This window comes from Papio anubis, chromosome 1 (assembly GCF_008728515.1).
Source record: "Papio anubis isolate 15944 chromosome 1, Panubis1.0, whole genome shotgun sequence".
NCBI classification, from domain to species: domain Eukaryota; kingdom Metazoa; phylum Chordata; class Mammalia; order Primates; family Cercopithecidae; genus Papio; species Papio anubis.
In genome coordinates this window covers 87907799-87927050 of record NC_044976.1, presented here as the reverse complement: position 1 = coordinate 87927050, position 19252 = coordinate 87907799, and the positions used below count along the sequence as shown (strand labels likewise).

The 19252-nt window shown below is 39.4% G+C and overlaps 1 protein-coding gene across 5 annotated transcripts in view; it reads right to left on the bottom strand.

The window, feature by feature from the left end:
- Positions 1–10102: 10102 nt before the first annotated feature.
- LRRC8B (leucine rich repeat containing 8 VRAC subunit B) overlaps positions 10103–19252 on the bottom strand; it is a 68437-nt gene continuing 59287 nt past the window's right edge. For all 5 annotated transcript variants that reach the window (XM_017944439.3, XM_031650601.1, XM_017944434.3 and 2 more), the window contains one exon: positions 10103–12031. In XM_017944439.3, coding sequence (XP_017799928.1) covers positions 11759–12031 — 273 coding nt within the window. In that variant the 3' untranslated portion in view covers positions 10103–11758. The remainder of the gene's footprint in view (positions 12032–19252) is intronic.

The following is a 19252-nucleotide window of genomic DNA, read 5'->3' as shown; positions in this document are numbered from 1 at the left end:
CATGTAGAAAGCACCCACTAGGGTCAGACAAGATGCTAACACTTTACACACATTATCTCATGGAATCCTCCTAAGATCTTATGAAGTTTGTTTCTATGAGGAGCGGGTCTTATTTGTCCCTGCTGTCCCTCACTGTATTCACAATATCTTAGGCAGCATCCGGGTAAGTAGCAGACACTCAATATTTATAGAATAAAGCTTATATTTTACAGATGAGGAAGCTGAGGCTCAGAGATACAAGATGACTCAAGAGTTACTGGTGAAAATAGGGCTCTGATCCAGGTTGGAGATGAGTACCTTCTGGGCTTTCAGTCCAGGACAATGGTCTTGTCTTCTTCCAGATAAAGCAGAGACTAGGCTGGGCTTTGGACAGTCTTAGACTGGGCATGAGGGCACAGAGCAGGTGAACAGCACATAGCTATGTCTGCCCACTGCATATCAGTTGAGCCTGGTGAGTGCATAGTCTGCCCTTGGAGCTGGCACCCAGGTGGGGCTGTACCCTGAGACCAGGCAGAAGTTAACATCTCTCAGTGCACTGAAACCTAGAGCCATGTTTCTCCAACAGGGAGCCTGTTAGTCTCAGCTGAACAGAAACTGGAGAACTTAAAACTGTCAGGCAATCTGTTTGCCCCAGGTCAGACTCTGGGAGGAAAGCCAGTGATAAAGGGTCAGCCTCAACTTTCAAATTTTGGTGTTAAAGCCCAAGAGAGCCAAGTACCTCACAGGTCACCTTTACACCTGTGCAACCTCAGGACATTTCTCTTAACTGGGAATTGTAACCTGAGCATTGTGAAGGCCCTGCTGGGAATGTTTCTATCTGTCCTGCCCTAAATAGCTTTTCTTCACTGTCTACTTGGCTCTCCTGATGGGGAGGCGCTGCAGAACAGCCCTTTAAGATAATTCCATCCTCCTTCACTTGCTGTTATGCTCGAGGTTCTTTAGTGAATAAGTCTTATTCATGTGTCATAAAAGTGAATCATTTCCAAAGCTGAAAAAAGAAATGTATGACATACTCAAGTTCTTAAGAAAATTACTCAGTATTAAACGTGATCAACACTTCCCACTCACTCAGCATTTTATGTAGATCAGAATATTGGAGTTGGAAGGCCGGCTAGCGAGCATCCAAGCCCACCACTCACGAGGCTCAGTTAGGCTGGGACCCTGTGCATGCTGACGTAAGGCAGATCACACTGGCAATGGCAGGATCACGAGGGCTGGTGCTGAAGCCCAGAAGTTACAAGAACCCTATTTTCTCTCCCTCCGTCAGACAGCCTCCAGCATCCTCACCATCGCCGACTTCCCCAAGCCACAGCTTACCATGAGAAGCATGTTAATTTCTTCCAGGTCCTTCTAGTCATTAACTTAGCTGGGGCCTTTACTGATGATCTGAGACAACACCCAAGCCATCTGCCTGATTACCAGCATGAAACAATTCTCTGTGGACACTCTGTTCATCAGGAGAAATTATTATACTCACTACCAGAAAGAAAGAAAAAGGGAGAAGGGCCAATTTCTTTCATCTCCTAGAAAATTTAAAAATAGTGCAAAGTCCCAGTAAGGTCATTTGGTAAGCCATCTTCCTTTCATAGAAGAGCTCAGTGGAGAGGGCCTGGGACCCCTTAGAGCCACAGTCCCACTGTGTAATGGGCCTTGGGGACAGCTGAGCAGGTGACTCACGTGGACCTGACATGAAAAACATTTCAAAGAGCTAGCGTTTTGAAGAATCTCGGGGAAATGCCAAGTGAACCAGTGCTAAATGGCAGTGGATTGTTAGAGCTGGGGTTGAGGCTTTCTTCCTGCTTAGCAGTGCATTCAGCCAGAAGGCAAAGCCAGGGTCACAGCATCTTCCAGGGCAAGGAAGGCAGCTTCTTATCTGGAACACGGCATGAATTCAATAAGGACAGCATAACTTGTCCCTCCTCCTCACTCTTCTCACTCTCCAACATTCTAAATCAGCAGAAGAACGAATTTCGCCTGAACTGTGATTAGAAGTCATTTTGCAAGTCTAAAATGCTTGCCAGCATTTTCCTATAATAAATCAGCACTTTCAGGGAGTTAAACTGGAACTTCCATTCTCTAATAAAACCCAAACTGACAGTGAGCCTCATTTGCAAACTGAAACAAAAAACGCTACATGTTAACAACTCTTTTTAAGAGGTTGGGGTCATTATCTAACATCACCCACGGGGTCAGAAATCCTGGATGACACTCCATTCTTCTAATGAGAGCAAATATACTCATAGATTTAGGTTAAAGCATCAAAATATAAACTATGCACTTTCAAAATGATCAAAGTTTATAAATAAATGGGTTCTTTGGAAGAAATTGTACTAAAATGTTTAAAACTGTGTGTGTAGGTGTGCACACATCTACATGTGTATCAATCCTTTTCAACAGACTATTCAGAGTCTGCACATTATAAAGAACAGAGTACTAAGTTAGATGTTAAAATCCTAGACTGTGCTCACAACCCTACCACTTACTAGCCATATGCCATGACTATGCATGGCAGTGCATAGTATATAAAAAGCAGAGTCTATGGTGCTATGGAGTCCCCAGTTTAAAACTTGACTCTTCCATGTGCTATGCTAGCTATATAATCTAGTGTGTTAGTTAAGCTACCTGAACCTGTAAAATATAGGTAATGCCTACTCGATATGCTTTAAGGATTAGTGATATTTATTAAGCTTGTGGCAGGTGCTTTAGTAGTTCCCAATAATGGTAACTACTGAAAGTGTCTCTTTTAGAGCCCAGTTTGCCTATATGTGAAATGGGGAAAATGGCCTAAAGTTCTTTGGTACAGTGATGCACTGTGCCTGGGAAGGGATTATCATTAAGATGCAGATTACAACTAAAATGAATGCAGCTTGTTAGAGAATACACAGATTCTAGAGTTAGGTAGGAGACATGGGTGCTGATCTGGCTCTTCCACTAGGCTTTGGTTAAATGCGGATTATCTGTGCTCTTCAGAGCCAGCCCAGCAGAGTGAAAAGAGCACTCAACAGGGGCATGCACAGATCTAGGTACCATCTTCCTGAATCACTGGGGCTGTGATCTCCAACAAGCCACTTAACCCTTCCTTCTCAGCAAATTCTCATTGGGAAGTTCTCTGAATCCAGAATTACATTAGAGGATGAGGAGGAAAATAAAACATATAGGAAGTGACTATGGCTAAGAAGGAGATAGAAACTAGGACAGATATGGCGCAGGAGGAAGCACTAGGATCAAAGCAGACTGGACGAGACCACTGAGCTCTGAAAATCAGAGTTTTCAAAACACCAAGGTGGTTATGAGAGGATAAAGTTGATGTTTAATGTTCAGCTAAATCTCTGTAGAAACGGGCTATGCAGACCTGTAGGTTGAATATGGTTCCTCTTCTCAACAGTCATGAGACCTTGGGATGGTAATAATTTTGAAGTCTTCTTTCTCACCTGTAAAATCAGAACAACCTACCAAATAGGGTTGTTGGCTGGATTGAGATAGCACACATGGAAAAGCTAGTAGACTGCCTGGCACACAGGAGGTGCAAAATAAAGTTGTTGTCATATACCACCTCAATACTTCTTCCTAATGTGACGCTCTCCAAACTCAAGGAGCAGGAAATAGTTAATTATTATCTTTTCTCAATTTGAAGCCACCAGTGAGGTTCCTGATGTGCATTGTGCTGCCCTGATACCACAAGTCAAGTAAATTTTCCTCAGGCCACTTAATGCACGTTGCATCAATTTTTCACTTGGCTACTTCTTTAGGCTTTCCCTTTTCACAGAACAACTGCCAGAGAAAGGCTCAATCTATTATGAAAAGGGTGGTTTGATCCACTTGAAAAACAGAACTGTTCTTTTCTCCCCTTGAGGATCTGAGAAGTTTCTCTATGCATTACTGTAGACAAGGGTGTGAATCCAACCCCCGCTCAGGGAAAGACTACAAGGAAACTCCCTTCACACAGGTGGTGTTTAGTCCCCACTAGTGGTGCAGTTTCAGAAACTCCAGAAGGGAAACCTTCCCACCTACGCCTTAATGACTGAGAAGTATTTCAAGGGAAAAAGTTTTTCCCACCACAATGGTAACTCATTGATTCCTGTTGAGAAGAAAATAGTCATGGCCATATACAAGGTACTCACATGCTAGGCTGTGCTGAACTAAGGGTAAGTGCCCTTAAACAGGTGCCTGGGGTATTAATTTACAAGGAGTAACTACATGTCATTGGAGTAATTGGAAATTTGGTGCCAGTTAACTCAGGTTACCACATGTAATTCCTTATGTTAGCAGCCTAACAAATGAAACTTGGCCCTTCGCCCATTCAGCATATGGAATAAGTCTCTTATTTTAAATTTGAAACTGTGGCAAGAAACTATCTTCTAGAAAGAGAGAATCTTGATAACTGGGAGACATGTATTTTGGTGAGCATAAGTAAAGCATCATCCTTGGAATAACAGGTATTTCATATTCTTGAAGATGGGAGTTAGTAATAGGTGAGGCTAGGTGGGGGACAAAGAGAGTAGGATGCTTTGAAAGGGAACAAGAAGGGAGACTTAGCAGCTGACAGGCCTGCTCACAAGGCCTGGGAGGCTGATTGTCAGTTGGGGATATTCAACAGAAATGCCGTGAGCTGTAAAAACTCATATTCCCTACAGCCCCTAGGCCCACTTGTCTTTCCGCTAAATTATCTTTAACTCTATCTCATTCTTGCTAGATAGAGTTTTAGTTTTGGAAAAAGGAATACAAAGATAGTTAAAAGGTTCATGATTGTTTTTTCCAACAGAACACCGGTTTTCCCATTTCTGCCAAAAACATGTTGAATAAACATTCTAAGCATGTTCTTTTAAAGGGGTACCACACTCTTACCTGCCCAGGGTGCCCGCATAGTATGGTCTGATCCTGGTGCCAGGAACCATATGGGGCTTTCTATGTGTATCTCATTTGAGATAGAGTTACTGATATTAAGTGAGGGCCAATGAATCCTCAAGATCTTACCTTGGGGGCTGCGTTTGATAAAGGCAAAGCAAGGCAAGGAGAAACTGAGTATAGGAGCAAGAAACTGGATGCTGTGGTTTAAGGACCGTATCAGGAAGGAGAGGCTAGGCTCCAAAACAGTAATTGCAGGGGCAGTGCTCATTCATAACTTTGTAAATCTTTTATACCTGCAATTGTGAGGCCCACACTCCATGAGGAAGAAGGTTGGCCAAGATTTACAAATGCTGATAAACCTAAAAAGGCATTTCCACTCTACCTAAAGAGTCTAGGACTGAGAAGTCACTGCTCTTGGCAAATAAGTGATTGGTAATCTGTGTAAGAGAAATTACCAGGACAGGCAGAAACTGGGACATGTGGAGAGCTGGACAGAAGTGGGTTAAGAAGTGAATAGTCAGTGAAGAAACAGGACTGACCAGAAGGTTTGGTGTTAAAGGAAAGCAGAGAGAATCTGTGATGGCTTCGCAGGTAAGTAAGATAGGCATGAATCTTTTTGTCCAAAAGAATCTGGAGTTACATTTACCTACACGGGGGTGCTAGTGGCATGCTTCTATTTGACATTTTCTCCTCTCAGCAGCAGAGGGAGGTAGAGAGTAAAAAATGATGTGGGTTGAGCCCTATAGGAATACAAAGGGATCCAACATGGAAGGTATTTATCATAAGGAAATTGAAAATCTCACGAGATGACAGGCAGCTCTATAGAATCTCTGCTATTTAGGAGGCAGAAAGACGTAACTTGAGTCTAGGGGAAGATGAGAAAACATGGGATAAAGAGATTTGCATTTTAAAAAGACTATGCATGTGAAAGAGGCCTTTTTGGATCCTTCTTTAGCATGTCGATGTAGGATCTTATGTAAATATGGGACTTGAGTTTGAGGTCTGGCTTTGTGCATTTTGGGTAAACTGCTTTTCCCTAGACCTCAGGAATGAGGGTAACAAAGAACACCAGGTGGGAACAGAGGAGAAGGAAACAAATCATAACAAAAGTTGCAGCTCCCGAGAATGGAACCCTGCCCTCAACAGCACCGGAGTCTCTCCCTTCCAGTCAAGCCCTTTACCACTTTTTCGAAAAGCCATTTTGAAATGTGGAAGTGAATGCTGAAGCACATGAAGCCACAATTATTGCTGTGTTTAGGGGGGCATGTCACTGCCCTGCAGACTGTTAGCATATAACTTCAGCATCTCAAAGCACCTAGCAGTCCCTGAAAGGCTGCTAATGCCAGGAGGCAGGCACTCACTTCATTTCAATAGACTTCCCATTCCTGAACCACTTAAGAGATGGGGGAAGCCTTTCTTGAATGACTTACTGCATTTTCAGAGAATATGGCCAGGGAACAATTAAGTTACTTTTCTTCATAATCTGATTCAGTCTATATATATTCCATCAAAGTTCTGGCTATCAGCTTTCTAATGTGGTCCTGAAACTGTGTGCATGTGCGTGTGTGTAAGAGATGGAGAGAGACTGTTTTCTATCAAAAAGTTCAAACTATCATGTACATATTTTATTCAGTAATTCAATTTTTTCTCCTTTGACTAAACCATCTCAGAATTGTCTGTCTTGCAGTTCTTTAGCTTTTGCTTACCTGGTTCACAATTCAGTGTTAATGTTAAACAGGAAATGGAGAAACAGACACCAAGAAGAAAGGAGATGAGGTGTTCTATGAACATTGTTCCCTGACTAATTCCAAGGAAAGATGGGCCCACTTGTGAGAGATCTACTGTCCCTCACAACCCATGTATTCTAGGATCCACGCAGCTCTTTTCAGGTGCTTGTTATTTTGTGGCCATGGTAGCATATTTTGAAAACTCATACCACTGTTACAAGATTCGTATGTAAATCTGAAATCTATCATTTGGTGAATAACAGTACAACGGTACAAGGAAGCATGAGAAAAGTGAGGGAATCACTTTTGGAACTTGGTTAAAATTAGTACAGTCAACTTCTTCCAGCATTTAGTGTTTTTATTTGCCATTTGTTATAAAAATTGGATCTTTATTTTACACAAAAGGTACTTTAAAAACAGTGAAGTTTACCAAAAGCTACTGAATCTGCGGCAAAGGGATTTACCACCAAAAATGCAGATTTACACGGTAAACCTGAGGGCCAAAAATATTGAACAAAATCTTCCATTTTCTAATAATTCATTACCAGAAGCAAAAACAATTGTGCACAGATAAATATGTGAAGGTTAACAAATGCTAGTTTTCACTCTTGCACTAACCAAAGAAAATGTCTCTATTCCAGATTGGCCCATTATTTCACTGAGTGAAATATTTGAAGAATTAAAAAAAAATCTTCTTGTAAACGTTAATATTTAAACATAACATATACATGCATGAACACATCCATTCTAACTCTATACCCCTTTGTATTCTTAAAATTGCACCATCTCTGCTAGAAATAATGTACAACATGCAGAAGGCATTCATAATTGTTTTTCTCAGCAGTAGTGTATTATACAAGTCAAATGCAAAAGTTAAATATGAAATTAAGCTCAACTGAAAGCCATCTCAATTCAGTACTTTGGCTCATTATTCTATGTTAATGCTTTGGTGCTGATGAAATTATTCATATTAAAAATTTGAAGAGAAGGTAGCCTGTTACCAAAGGTATGCAGTAGATAGCTCCCTGTGGATACAGAAGTGATGGACAAGAAACAGAAGGAAACCAATTAAATAGGACTGCAGGTTTTCACTGCTTCCGCTTTTCACATCCAGCTGAAAAGAAATAATTATATCGAGGGCATTCTGCAACAGTAATTAGTTTACACTATTTCAAATATATATAATGACTTCATAATCCAAACTGGAATGCAAAATAACTCCTTCCCTCTCCCACCATTCTGTCTCTGTTTCCAAAAAGAAATAAACAGATTCTGATGCAATGTACAGTTACTGAAAACAAAACAGTTACATTGTCCTGCTTTGGGTAGAGATCAGCTGTAAATACTGCAGGATGGGTAAAATAAAACTACTCAATGAGACATAATTATAGGCAATGGCTTCCTCCCAAATAAATACATGCTCAAATATCATTGCAAATCTTCTAGCATAAATATATTGTTAAAGTGCTGATCAAATTTAGTGCAGTAGGTGAGTAAGAAAAACAACATACCTTATGTGCAAAGGATGATGCTAAGAGAATGTGAAGATGGAAAGACGAAAAGAAAATTTTATTGAAAACGCAAGAAAATAATGTTAAGGCCACAGAATAATTGTTTGATTATTTTAATGGTTTTTGAACCCATCAATATTATGCAATATTTTAATTAAACATAAAATTTTAATCACAAAACACTTGAACAGAAAAAAAACTTTTTCACTATCAAACAATGTTATGCAAATACATCACTGCAGTGCACCACAGCACACCTATCGGAGCTATGCCACAGCACTGAGATACTGAGGATCTCTATTTACCCTGTTTAACATAATGTGAAGTGACATAAAATACAGTGACATACAGGAGAAAGAATTAAGACTGGGAGTGAAGAATGAAAATATAGTATCTATGTGCCACACAGATGTACCCTGATGTAAGTTAGGAAAAGAACACTACTCCTTTACTGGAATGCTCAGAAACACTTAGGTTCTCAGATCAAGGTTGAGCATGTGATTTCTTTTAAATGTCATAACTTAGGGAATACAGCACTTCATGACTAATGAATTAAAAAGCTTGCTATCCTACTATTTAATCTACAACCTCCTGCAATTTTGGGAAAAAAAAAACCCACTAGATATATCAAAAAATAATATTATAATTTACATACATGAAGTATGTGTGTCTGTGTGTGCATGCAAATAAAAGTAACCCATGCCATTACTACCATAAGCTATGAATTTTGTTCTGAATAACCTCCACATTTATTTTTTGGAAAATGCATATGTATTCTTGAAATCAAATGCCAACGAAAGTCTCATAATTATAATTTAACAAACTTAACTGTCTTTATTTAAAATTCTGTTAAGTGAATATGAACACTTGTGAAATAAAGATCTGCTCCAACTGTACAGTAAAGGTAGTATTAACACCCTATTTTTTATGTGAAGTAGTAGCCTCATTGCTCCTTGCATCAGGGCTACCTTGTCTCAAAAGCGACCTAAACACTGGCATATAAGGTTTAAATTAAAAGATGTAAAACCATGGCATCAAAAACAATATAGATTGCACCAATAATTATACCCTAGTGTGTGGAAAGCAGTTTATAATATTTATTATTAATCCTGCTAGTAAATTCCTCTAGAAATTTATGTAGGTGATAAGGAAAATTTAGCCAATGACTTCTGCAGTTGAACCAAACCAGTGACAAGCCATGGAGAAGTTTGTCAGGTGAATGGTAGCAAATCTGAATTTTGTTTTGAAAATTCTTCCTATAAAAGAGGGTGAGATTCTTCCATACAAATTCTAGCTAGTTATGTGGCCAAAAACGTTTAAGCACTTTTGGCATATTCATGTCCAAAACTTTATCATATACCAAACTGGAATCAGTATACATGATAATTCTATTGTGAAACACTAAAATAAACATCAACTCACACTTAAAAAAAAGAAAATAACAACAAAAAACATGGATATAATTAGAATCTGTTTTCTGAAGTCCTAGAAGTTTCATCAGTTATACCTGCTTCCCTGAGAGCTGAATGTTCTGACTAAAGGCAAGTTTTGGTTAAGTCATTTATTTTTACACTGTTCCTTTCCATTCAGAATAAACAATAATGTGTGAGGCAGTGTGTTTGGTGTCCTATATTCCTTATAGCCAATATTATTCAAATTTCATTTGATTTGAATAATTCCTTTCTCTGAACTTTAGTGCAGGAGTGTGTGGCAGGTGAGGGAAGCTCTATTTGCTATGCTTTAAAGACTCACTTTCATCTTTCTGGAACAAAGCAAGAGAAAACATTTACCACGCACCACAATTCCATATACACAGTACTGTTTACCCATAGTGCTTTCCCGTTTTGTGTAGGTGCAGTTAATACAGTTCTTCATAGTTATATCCAAAATGAAGAGGTGGCATCATAATGCCTAGACCCTTAGGGAAAAACACATTAAAGATGTACATTTCCCAAAAATGAGTCAGTTGATTTTATTCATTAAAAAATATGCATAATAAAAGGCCAAACACAAAGCTCTTTATAAAAAGGAGCAAAATGTATTTTCCAGAAGAGTTAGATAAAGGCATGAGATGAATTTCAGTTAAATGGATCTATTTCTTTGTGGGTTTTGAGAACTCATTTTAGACACTGAATAGAGGCTGTTTTACATTATAATCACAGCTAGAGATTACGCAGATGGAGGGGAAAAAAAGTCTTTTGCTTTAACTCTTACTAAATTTCTATATTTTAAAATTAATTTCAAAACCAAATCTGTACCTCTCCCCTCTATCACAGTTTTTGTAAGTAATTAAGAATTGTACCCGTACGATTGCACAGCGACTAGGGAAGGGAGAGGTAGATGATTCGGCCACTCTCTCACAAGGAAACCCCCAAATACTTTAGGGCATTAAACACAAGGCTTTTGTTATCCAAAAGTAATTAGTTGCAGAGTACAAAAACATTTTGGAGCAGAATGTACACAAACATGAGAGTCATAAACAGCCAAAACCAAGTACACTAACAGTAAGTTCATAAAGAAATGCATAAATTCTATGTATCTTACAAAAACGATCCTCACAGATTTTGAATCCAAGATTATACAATAGAAAATATTTATATGTTTTACATTTAATATAAAAATTCTTAACAAATAAAAAAAGGCCTTGATGATAGACAAGAAGAAATTTTGGGGAATACATTAATTTTCAGGATGCCCCAAGGATAATACATCTTAAATACTCAGCTCCTGTTCTAGGCCAAATGCAGGCATTTTCTCAGGGTCATCACTGGTGTTGAGAAAACCAGGTTAAGGAAGACTCAAGCAAGCTGGGAAAGGAAGTAAAAATTAAGCCAAAAACGAATTCTGCCAAGCACAATACACCCCATCTAAAAAAATTTAGGAACATAAATCAAAGACAGTGGTTAGTATACATGAAGACAATTCATATTGATGAGTTTATGTTCTTGGTGATAAATATCAAAACCGGAAGTCAGTTAAAACAAGTGTGCAAATAAGTAATGGGGACTGGGGGAAGAAGAGGAGAGAACACCTATACAATCTTGAAGGCAAACACTGCAAGGAGGAATTCAGTCATTTCATAGCTCCCAGTCCACCCTCGATGTGCATTTCTTGCAACATCTCAATAAGTTAAAGAACAATTATTCACAAACTTCAGGTTAGTGTTAACAGTTTTTACCTGGTTAATTTAGGGCTAGACACTGAGTTGCTTTAATAAGACATTTAGTTATGGTTCATCATAATAGTCACCCATTCTTCATCTCTATTAACTTAGAAAATTTTACTTCTCATTTAAAGCCCTGGAGAATTATTTTATTTTTATTTTATTTATTTTTTTTGAGACAGAGTCTTGCTCTGTGACCCAGGCTGGTGTACAGTGGCACAATCTTGGCTCACTGCAACCTCCACCTCCCTGGTTCAAGCAATTCCCCTGCCTCAGCCTCCCAAGTAGCTGGGATTACAGGTGCATGCCACCATGCCCGGCTAATTTTTTTTGTATTTTTAGCAGAGATGGGGTTTCACCAGGTTGGCCAGACTGGTCTCAAACTTCTGTCCTCAAGCAATCTGCCCATCTTGGCCTCCCAAAGTGCTGGGATTATAGGCGTGAGCCACCACGCCCGGCCGAGCATACTTTTAAAAATGATTTTGAAACATGGGTCTCTTTTCTTTAAGTCAACATTTGTCTAAGCACGTCTGTAAACGTTCTGTTACAGGGAGAGGAAGAGTATTGAGCAAGTTCTCCTCAACAATCAGACAGCTCCGTTTTAGGGACTGACATCCTTCCAGTTCAGGAGGAAGTGTTTCCAGGTAATTACCAATGAGCTCCAGATGAGTAAGGTTGGACAGCTCACCCACGTGAGGGGACAAATTCATCAAGCTATTTTTCCCCAAAAGTAAACATTGCAGCTTTTTGCACTGAAACAGCCCATCTGGTAGCATCTCAATCTAGAAAGGGAAGAAAAAAGAAATTGGTAAAATAGATTTTTGGTGTTTTATGATAAGACATATAAGACCTTTTGCCCAAAAACACATTTCTGGAGGTTTATAAGTGATGTAGACTACAATGATGATAAATTTGAAGCAGATGAAAAGACAGAGGGAAAATAAAGACAGGAGTACAGCGAGGAGTGAGGACTGTGGCTACCTTGGACACCTACATCCTTGCTGTATATGGGTGCGCAACGAGTTTGGTTTTAAACACTCTAACAAGCAATTCTTAAAGAAAATGTAGTTATACACACATTGTCGTTAAGATAAAAAACAAACCAGTAAGAAGAAGAAGAATTACTCTTGAGTCCTGGATCAGAAATAAATCACCCTCAAGAGTCTTCATAAAACATTTACTGTGTAATGTAATGAATAATACCCTTAAAAACATCCTAAGATCCTGACAGCAGACAGAGAACTTTATTCTCTTTTTAAAAAAAGCCTACAGAAGCAGAAGCAAAAAAACATGATTATATATACATGTACATTTCATTCCCCTCTACATACACATACACCTGAATATTTACTCTTGTTCCTTCCCTCTGGCATGGTTTCAATTAAATAATTTATAATACAGAGATAATTTTAAATAGAATACATATTATGCAAATTAGGTTAACTCCTAAAGCTGCTCACGTTGACTGCTCCCCTATATGGTAGATAGGTTGTATGTCGATTTCTAAGGGAGCCACAGTACATACAAGAAATAGGGTTTATTGAGGAAAGACCTCCAGAGAAGAAGTTGAGCACATACACAATCCCTACAACCCATCACTTCACTGAGGGGTAAGTCTGGCCTCAGCATAGATAGATTGCACATACCACCGCCCCCCACCCCCATAATACTTTACATATTGGCTGGGGACAGGGGCCACCTACAAAACTATGAAATAATGTAGGTTCCTTGGTTAAAAAACTGGCTTTGTTAGAAACAGGGATAAAAAGGGCACTCAGGGACTTGGCCTATATCCTCTGATGGGCTAATGCAGACCTGATGGGAGACAAGTTTCTAGGGCCATCCAGAACTGTCTCTCCTCAAAAGGATAAATAGCTTTTATATAAGCTAAAAAATGACCAAATTCCATAAAAAATGTTAATGATGTTGTAAACTCCATTCTCCTACATCACCCCTCCCTCTAACACACATTCAGTGCTGTATATCCTTAAAAATAAATCTAATTACTGTCACTGCTAAGAACAATATTCCATATAGATTGTCACTGTATACTAAAATATTAGCTATAAACAAAGGGAAAAATATCTACCCTTTACTTTCATTTCCTTTCCAAGAGCAATGCAAACCCGACATATGCAGACCTATATTGAGAGATGAGGCAGAGAGATGAGAAGAAATGCAACCTCTTTCTAAGGCAACCCCTTCTGCACAGAGGCACCTGCAGCTCAGAAGTAGGATCAGTGATGTCCAAGTGGAGAAAAAAATCAGTCCTTTACAGTGTGCATTATTAAGAGTGCTTGTTGGTGCCTATGAAATGACTCAGGCAAACTGGCTAAAAAAGAAATTAGGCTTGGCTCATTTATATTCAGTGAGCACGTGCTGAGTGCCTTCTGATGTGCCAGGTTCCCAGCTAGCTGCTGGGATAAAGTACTGAGTTAGAAAGACTGCCTTTGAAAACTAGCCTAATAATGCAGGTCACCATTGACATCTCAGCATTGCTGACATTCTGGGTGGAAAAATTCTTGCTGTGGGGCTGTCCTGTGCAGTGTAGGATGTTTAGCAGCATCCTCAGCCTCTACCCACCAGTTGCCAGTGCCACTCCCCTTCCCGGTTGTGACAACTAAAAATGTTTCCAGACAAATGTCTCTTGGGAGGCAAAATCATTCCCAGTTGAGAAGCACTACTCTCACGGAAGACAGAAACATTAAACAATTACACAATTGTCTGTAATGAGTGGTATGAAGAAAAGTACCCTAACCTGAACTGCATTAGGGAATTCCATATTTCCCTTCTTCAGTCAGCTTCAGATTCCCAGCAAGAACCTCCTTTAACTGGACTGATTTCCTACTGGGTGATTACCCTGAAGCCATTGCCCTCACTCTTGTCTGGTTATCAGCACTACCACATTCCCACCAGTCTCCTTTCAAATCTCTACATCTGTGATTTCAGTGGACTTCTCAGGCTCCAGCAGAGGAAAGGGATTTCCCAAGGCAGTGGGAGTGAGCCTCAGGGCCAGTCCCTTAGCATTGCTGCTGTGAATGTGAGTCAAGAGCTGCGCTGGCGAAACTCCTCCTATGTGCAAGGGTCCATCTCCAGGGCTTTCTCTCCAGCTCTCTGCCCAACTAAGGCACAGGATCTTACCTCACCTACTCTCATTCAATTTTTCTAAACGAGCCTGGAGAGTTTCGTTAAAGACTCAAGACTTTCCTTCAACTCAGCAATTGTATCCTGAAAAATCTACTTATAGTTTTAAAAATAGTTTGCCTTGAAGCTTACAAGAACTCCAATTTTGCCTGGGTCAACAAATGTTATAAAAACAAATTTTATAAAAAATGTTGGAAAACAATTACTTAAAACTAATTTATTTAGCATGCCCTTTCTTAGACTGTATGACACATGAGCCAGAGAGCAAAATATTACCTTAGTGGATCACTGATTTCTTCTAAAAAACCAATGAGAAAGCTTACAGGCTATTATGGGGATGACATACTTCAACAACAAAATGGTTTTATGGAATAAACTATAATATATAATACACACCTACATAAACTATATAATAAACTACAAAATAGATGACAACAACAAAAACTAATGGCTATGTAATCTCTCTACATCCTAGAATTCTCTGACAACCAAATGTCTTCAGCAAAATGAACTGAAGTCCCCGAGAACAGGATGCTTTTCTTTTACATCTATGGATAACATTGTAAATTAAATACCCCCGCTTTTTCCCAGAGGCTGGGATCTTACTTTAGAATCCTTCTCAATACCAGATTTCCTTTTTTTTTTTCCTGGCCAATGACACATGCTATCTTGGGAAATGCCTACCAAACCCTAAAGTCCAATCATTTCAAGAAACACAGCTGAATATTTCTAAGTAGTGATGCCAAAAACAACAAAACTCAGTGTCACACAGATGATCTTCAGAAGGAATTTCTACATTATTCATCTTCTGGCTAGAAGTCTTCAAACTAATGTAAGGAAAAAAAAAAAAAAAAAAAGCACAAATGTGGAAGTAAGAAGACCTAGCTGTAAACTGGACTGGTCTAAGATTTCAGCAAACCTAGTTCAAAGCCTTGTGCTTCTCTCCATTACAATCAATGCCACCATAATCCAATTACTCTTTGGCACTGCGATAGGGATGGATCTTGGCCTCCATTTCTCCCACCTTCCACGCCCACCCGCACATACTGTTCCCCATGTAAAATCACTTGGATTGATCCAACGAGACATAGTAGAAGAACAGTAGAGTAGAAATCAGAATGTTTGGGTTCCATCCTAGCCCCCTTGCCAGGAAACTTCAGACCTCAGGTGAACTGCTCTGAGCATCAGTAAAATAAGGGAAGTGGACTAGAGTAGGGGCTGGCAAAGTTTTTCTCCAAAGGACCAGAAGAATAAGTATTTTAGGCTTTCTGGGCCAAGAGGCAAAACTGAAAATATTATGTAGGTCCTTATATAATAGAAAAAAAATTCCATACATTTTTAAGTGATGAAATTCAAAATATAACAATTGAATATCATTTTGTTGTAATACAGGCCCCCTAATAAGAAGAATGGAATCTATTTGTGAAAATTGAAATTTGAATTTCATATAATTTTCATGGGTCACAAAATACTCTTTTGATTTTCTTCCCCCAACCATCTAAAAATGTAAAAACCAATGCTAGCCTGGGCTGTATAAAAACAGGCAGTGGGTAGACCTGACCCCCAGGCTGCAGTCTGCGGACTCAGTGTTCCTTTCAGGTATGAGAGTCTTTGTCTCTTGTTTTAAATCTGTATTCCTACTTCTAAATCATAACTGATTCAGCCTTTCCATGGGGTTTTGTTTCTTGGCTGTCCTCTCACAAGCCTTTCATATGCTACAATCAGAGCCTCCTTTGAAGGTACCAGTTCAGGCTAACTAGCACTTTCAAGCTCAAGTCTTACCCTACTCACTATCCAATGAATCAAACATGAATTTGACCAGCAGATTTCCAGGCACTCTCCATTCTGACCCACCTTACTAAATGGTCTCATCTCTTTGTACATCTGGGCACGCTTATTTCAGTCCTCTGTGGATGACCTCTATTTTTTAACACTTCCCTAATCCAGTGTTCTAGGGTATGCTTCACAGAACACAAGAGTCACTCTATAAAAAAAGTGTCTTGCTCAAACACATTTGGCAAATATTGCATACCATCTCTCGTTGGAGAAGCACAACGCATATTCATATGTTAAAGGCTCTCCCGCTCAGTGAATATCTGCCACCCAGGGACTGCCGAATACCTTCCCATGTCGAGGTAATTCCCTACCTTATGAGTCTTGGTGGGTAGTAGAGCTCACTTCCTACTAGAGAAACTACCACCAGCAGATTCTTGTGTTCTCAGCTCTCTTACAGCCACAATGTGGGCATTCATTAGCTGTGCCAATCAGCTGCTCAGACTCGGACTTTGAATTGGGGCTAACATCACAAAGAAGTCGAAGCCACGAAGAATCTATTCTGTCGGAGGCCCAGGGTCACAAGAGCAGCAACATCAAGTTTTCAGGAACAGAACCAGTGCTCTGAGCTGGTAAGGTCCTCGGAAGTGTATCCTCACCATTGTGCTTTTCCGCTATGATTCTGGCTACAGTCCTCACTGCTGTCTTACTTTGTGCCTGTTTTCCAAGCTTACTTTTGCAGTCTTTTCAGTGGTAATATGAGATACCTAATATCCTTTCAACTAACGTCTTTTCTGCTTACGAGGTAGTATTTGTTGCCTCCATCTATAAACCTGATACACTGCTCAAGTCTTGAGATCAGACGTTTAAAATGCATGCTATAGGAATCTTTATCAACTGCCATTCCACATGGATTAATTGGCTTGAATTTCTGAGTATATGCATATCTAACTATGTATGCAGCCAGTGTGATATTTTCTTTTTTTCCTTTTTTGAGATGGAGTCTTGCTCTGTCGCCCAGGCTGGAGTGCAGTGGCGTAATCTTGGCTCACTGCAACTTCTGCCTCCCGGGTTCAAGCGATTCTTCTGCCTCAGCCTCCTGAGCAGCTGGAACTACAGGCACGTGCCACCATGCCCGGCTAATTTTTTTATTTTTAATAGAGATGGGGTTTCACCATATTGGCCAGGCTGGTCTCGAACTCCTGACCTCATGGTTCAATATTTTGGTCTAACTCAGAATCATGAGACTCTCAAGGTTGGAAATAATCTTGAAATTCGTTAAATCCCCACATGAAACATGAATTCCTGATGCCCTTTAACAACCCTCCTGCTGAGTATCTGGCAGTCCCTGTCTGGAGAGTTTTATTAATAAGAAAATGACTTTTCCCTCGTCAAATGCTCATTCGATCTTTGGATGCTTATGGGAAAGATGAGAAATCTTTCCCTGCTGGCCCTAGTTCTCTCCATTTGCCCTAAGTTCTAACACTGTAGTTATTCCCAGCAAGTTTTACTCTCCATGTAAATTTTTCAAATATCTGAAGACCAATATTGTGGACGATTCTCCCTTCCCACCTGTACTTCCCATCATGAGGCTAAAGTATTCCATCAGAGTTTTCATCTTCCTGGTGGCTGTCCTCTGATGAGTTTTAGTTTATTTATATTGTTGTTACATAGTCTCTGCACAGTGTTTCTTTGACTCTAAGTTCACCAAAGATGTCATGTTCATCATTTTGGCTCCAAAGATGCTCAGCAACTACTTTTTTCTCAGATTTCTGGGACAACCCACTCAAAAAGATACCATTCTATTTTGGTTATAAAGTATTTTCAGCATAAGACTTTTCTTGTGGTACAAAGTATCCTTTCTTATTCAAGAAAGCATGTGTCTGATATTCACACTTATTCTTCAGATATTGTCCAGGATTCCATTCCATAAACTTGTGTCAAAAGTACTAAGGGTCTTAAGGTTTCTTTATTACATTAACTCGGTGAAAACATTCACCTGCTCATACATTTAAATAATGCATGGCCAGCTAACACCTGAATAAGCTGCAACTTTCAAAAATCCATTTTTGAAAGTGATTTAACTGTCTGTAACTGCTTAGTGGAACCAATGCCTTTAAAAATATTATTTATATTTTTATTAAAATTTAACAATAAAAAAATGTGAGCAAAATGTTAATATTAATCATGTGCCTAATTAAATGGCACAGATATACTTCTAGACCTGTGATTTTCAGAGTGCAGTCACTAGGCCAGCATCATCAGCTCCACCTGGGGACGTTTTAGAAATGCAGACTCTTGGGTCTTACATCCGGCCTACTGAATTGGAAATCCTGGGAGCGGGGCTCAGGAATCTGTGTTTCAGCAAGCCCTTTCTGTTGCACACTGTTAATCTAGGTCAATCCTAATGTAGTTTTAAAATCTCACAAACTTTTAAGATCTGAAGATGTCTCATTTGTCTAACAATGGACTCGCTCCTTTTATATATGAATAAAGTCAGAGAGTTCTAAAAATCAGCATGAATTTTGCTCTCACCCCCCAATTTTCTGGTATTTCTCTAACACCCATGGTTTTCAAAAATAATGTATAATTAATACGTTTATTAGCCAACACGATGCTCATAACTATATTTACCATGACATATGAACTACAAAAAGTCTAAAAGATAATAGATTTTCTTTTTCTTTTCTTTCTTTTTTTTTGAGACAGAGTCTCGCTCTGTCACTAGGCTTGAGTGCAGTGGCGGAATCTCAGCTCACTGCAACCTCTGCCTCCCGGGTTCAAGCGATTCTCCTGCCTCAGGCTCCTGAGTAGCTGGGACTTCAGGCACCCGCCACCATGCCCAGCTAATTTTTGAATAATATATTTTGAAGTGTGGTGGAACAGCTGTACCCATTTTCAAGTAGAGGAATGTCAGTTTCATCCCTTGGTAGATTTGATTTCTGACCAGGTTTTCCCTCTTTCTTCCAAAATGGACATTAGCCTCACTCTCTTACCTTTAGACTACCATGAATTTTTCCTTTTTCCTCCTCCTCCATATCTTAACCTAGGAAACTACTCATTTATTTTGCTTTTTCATGTTTTGG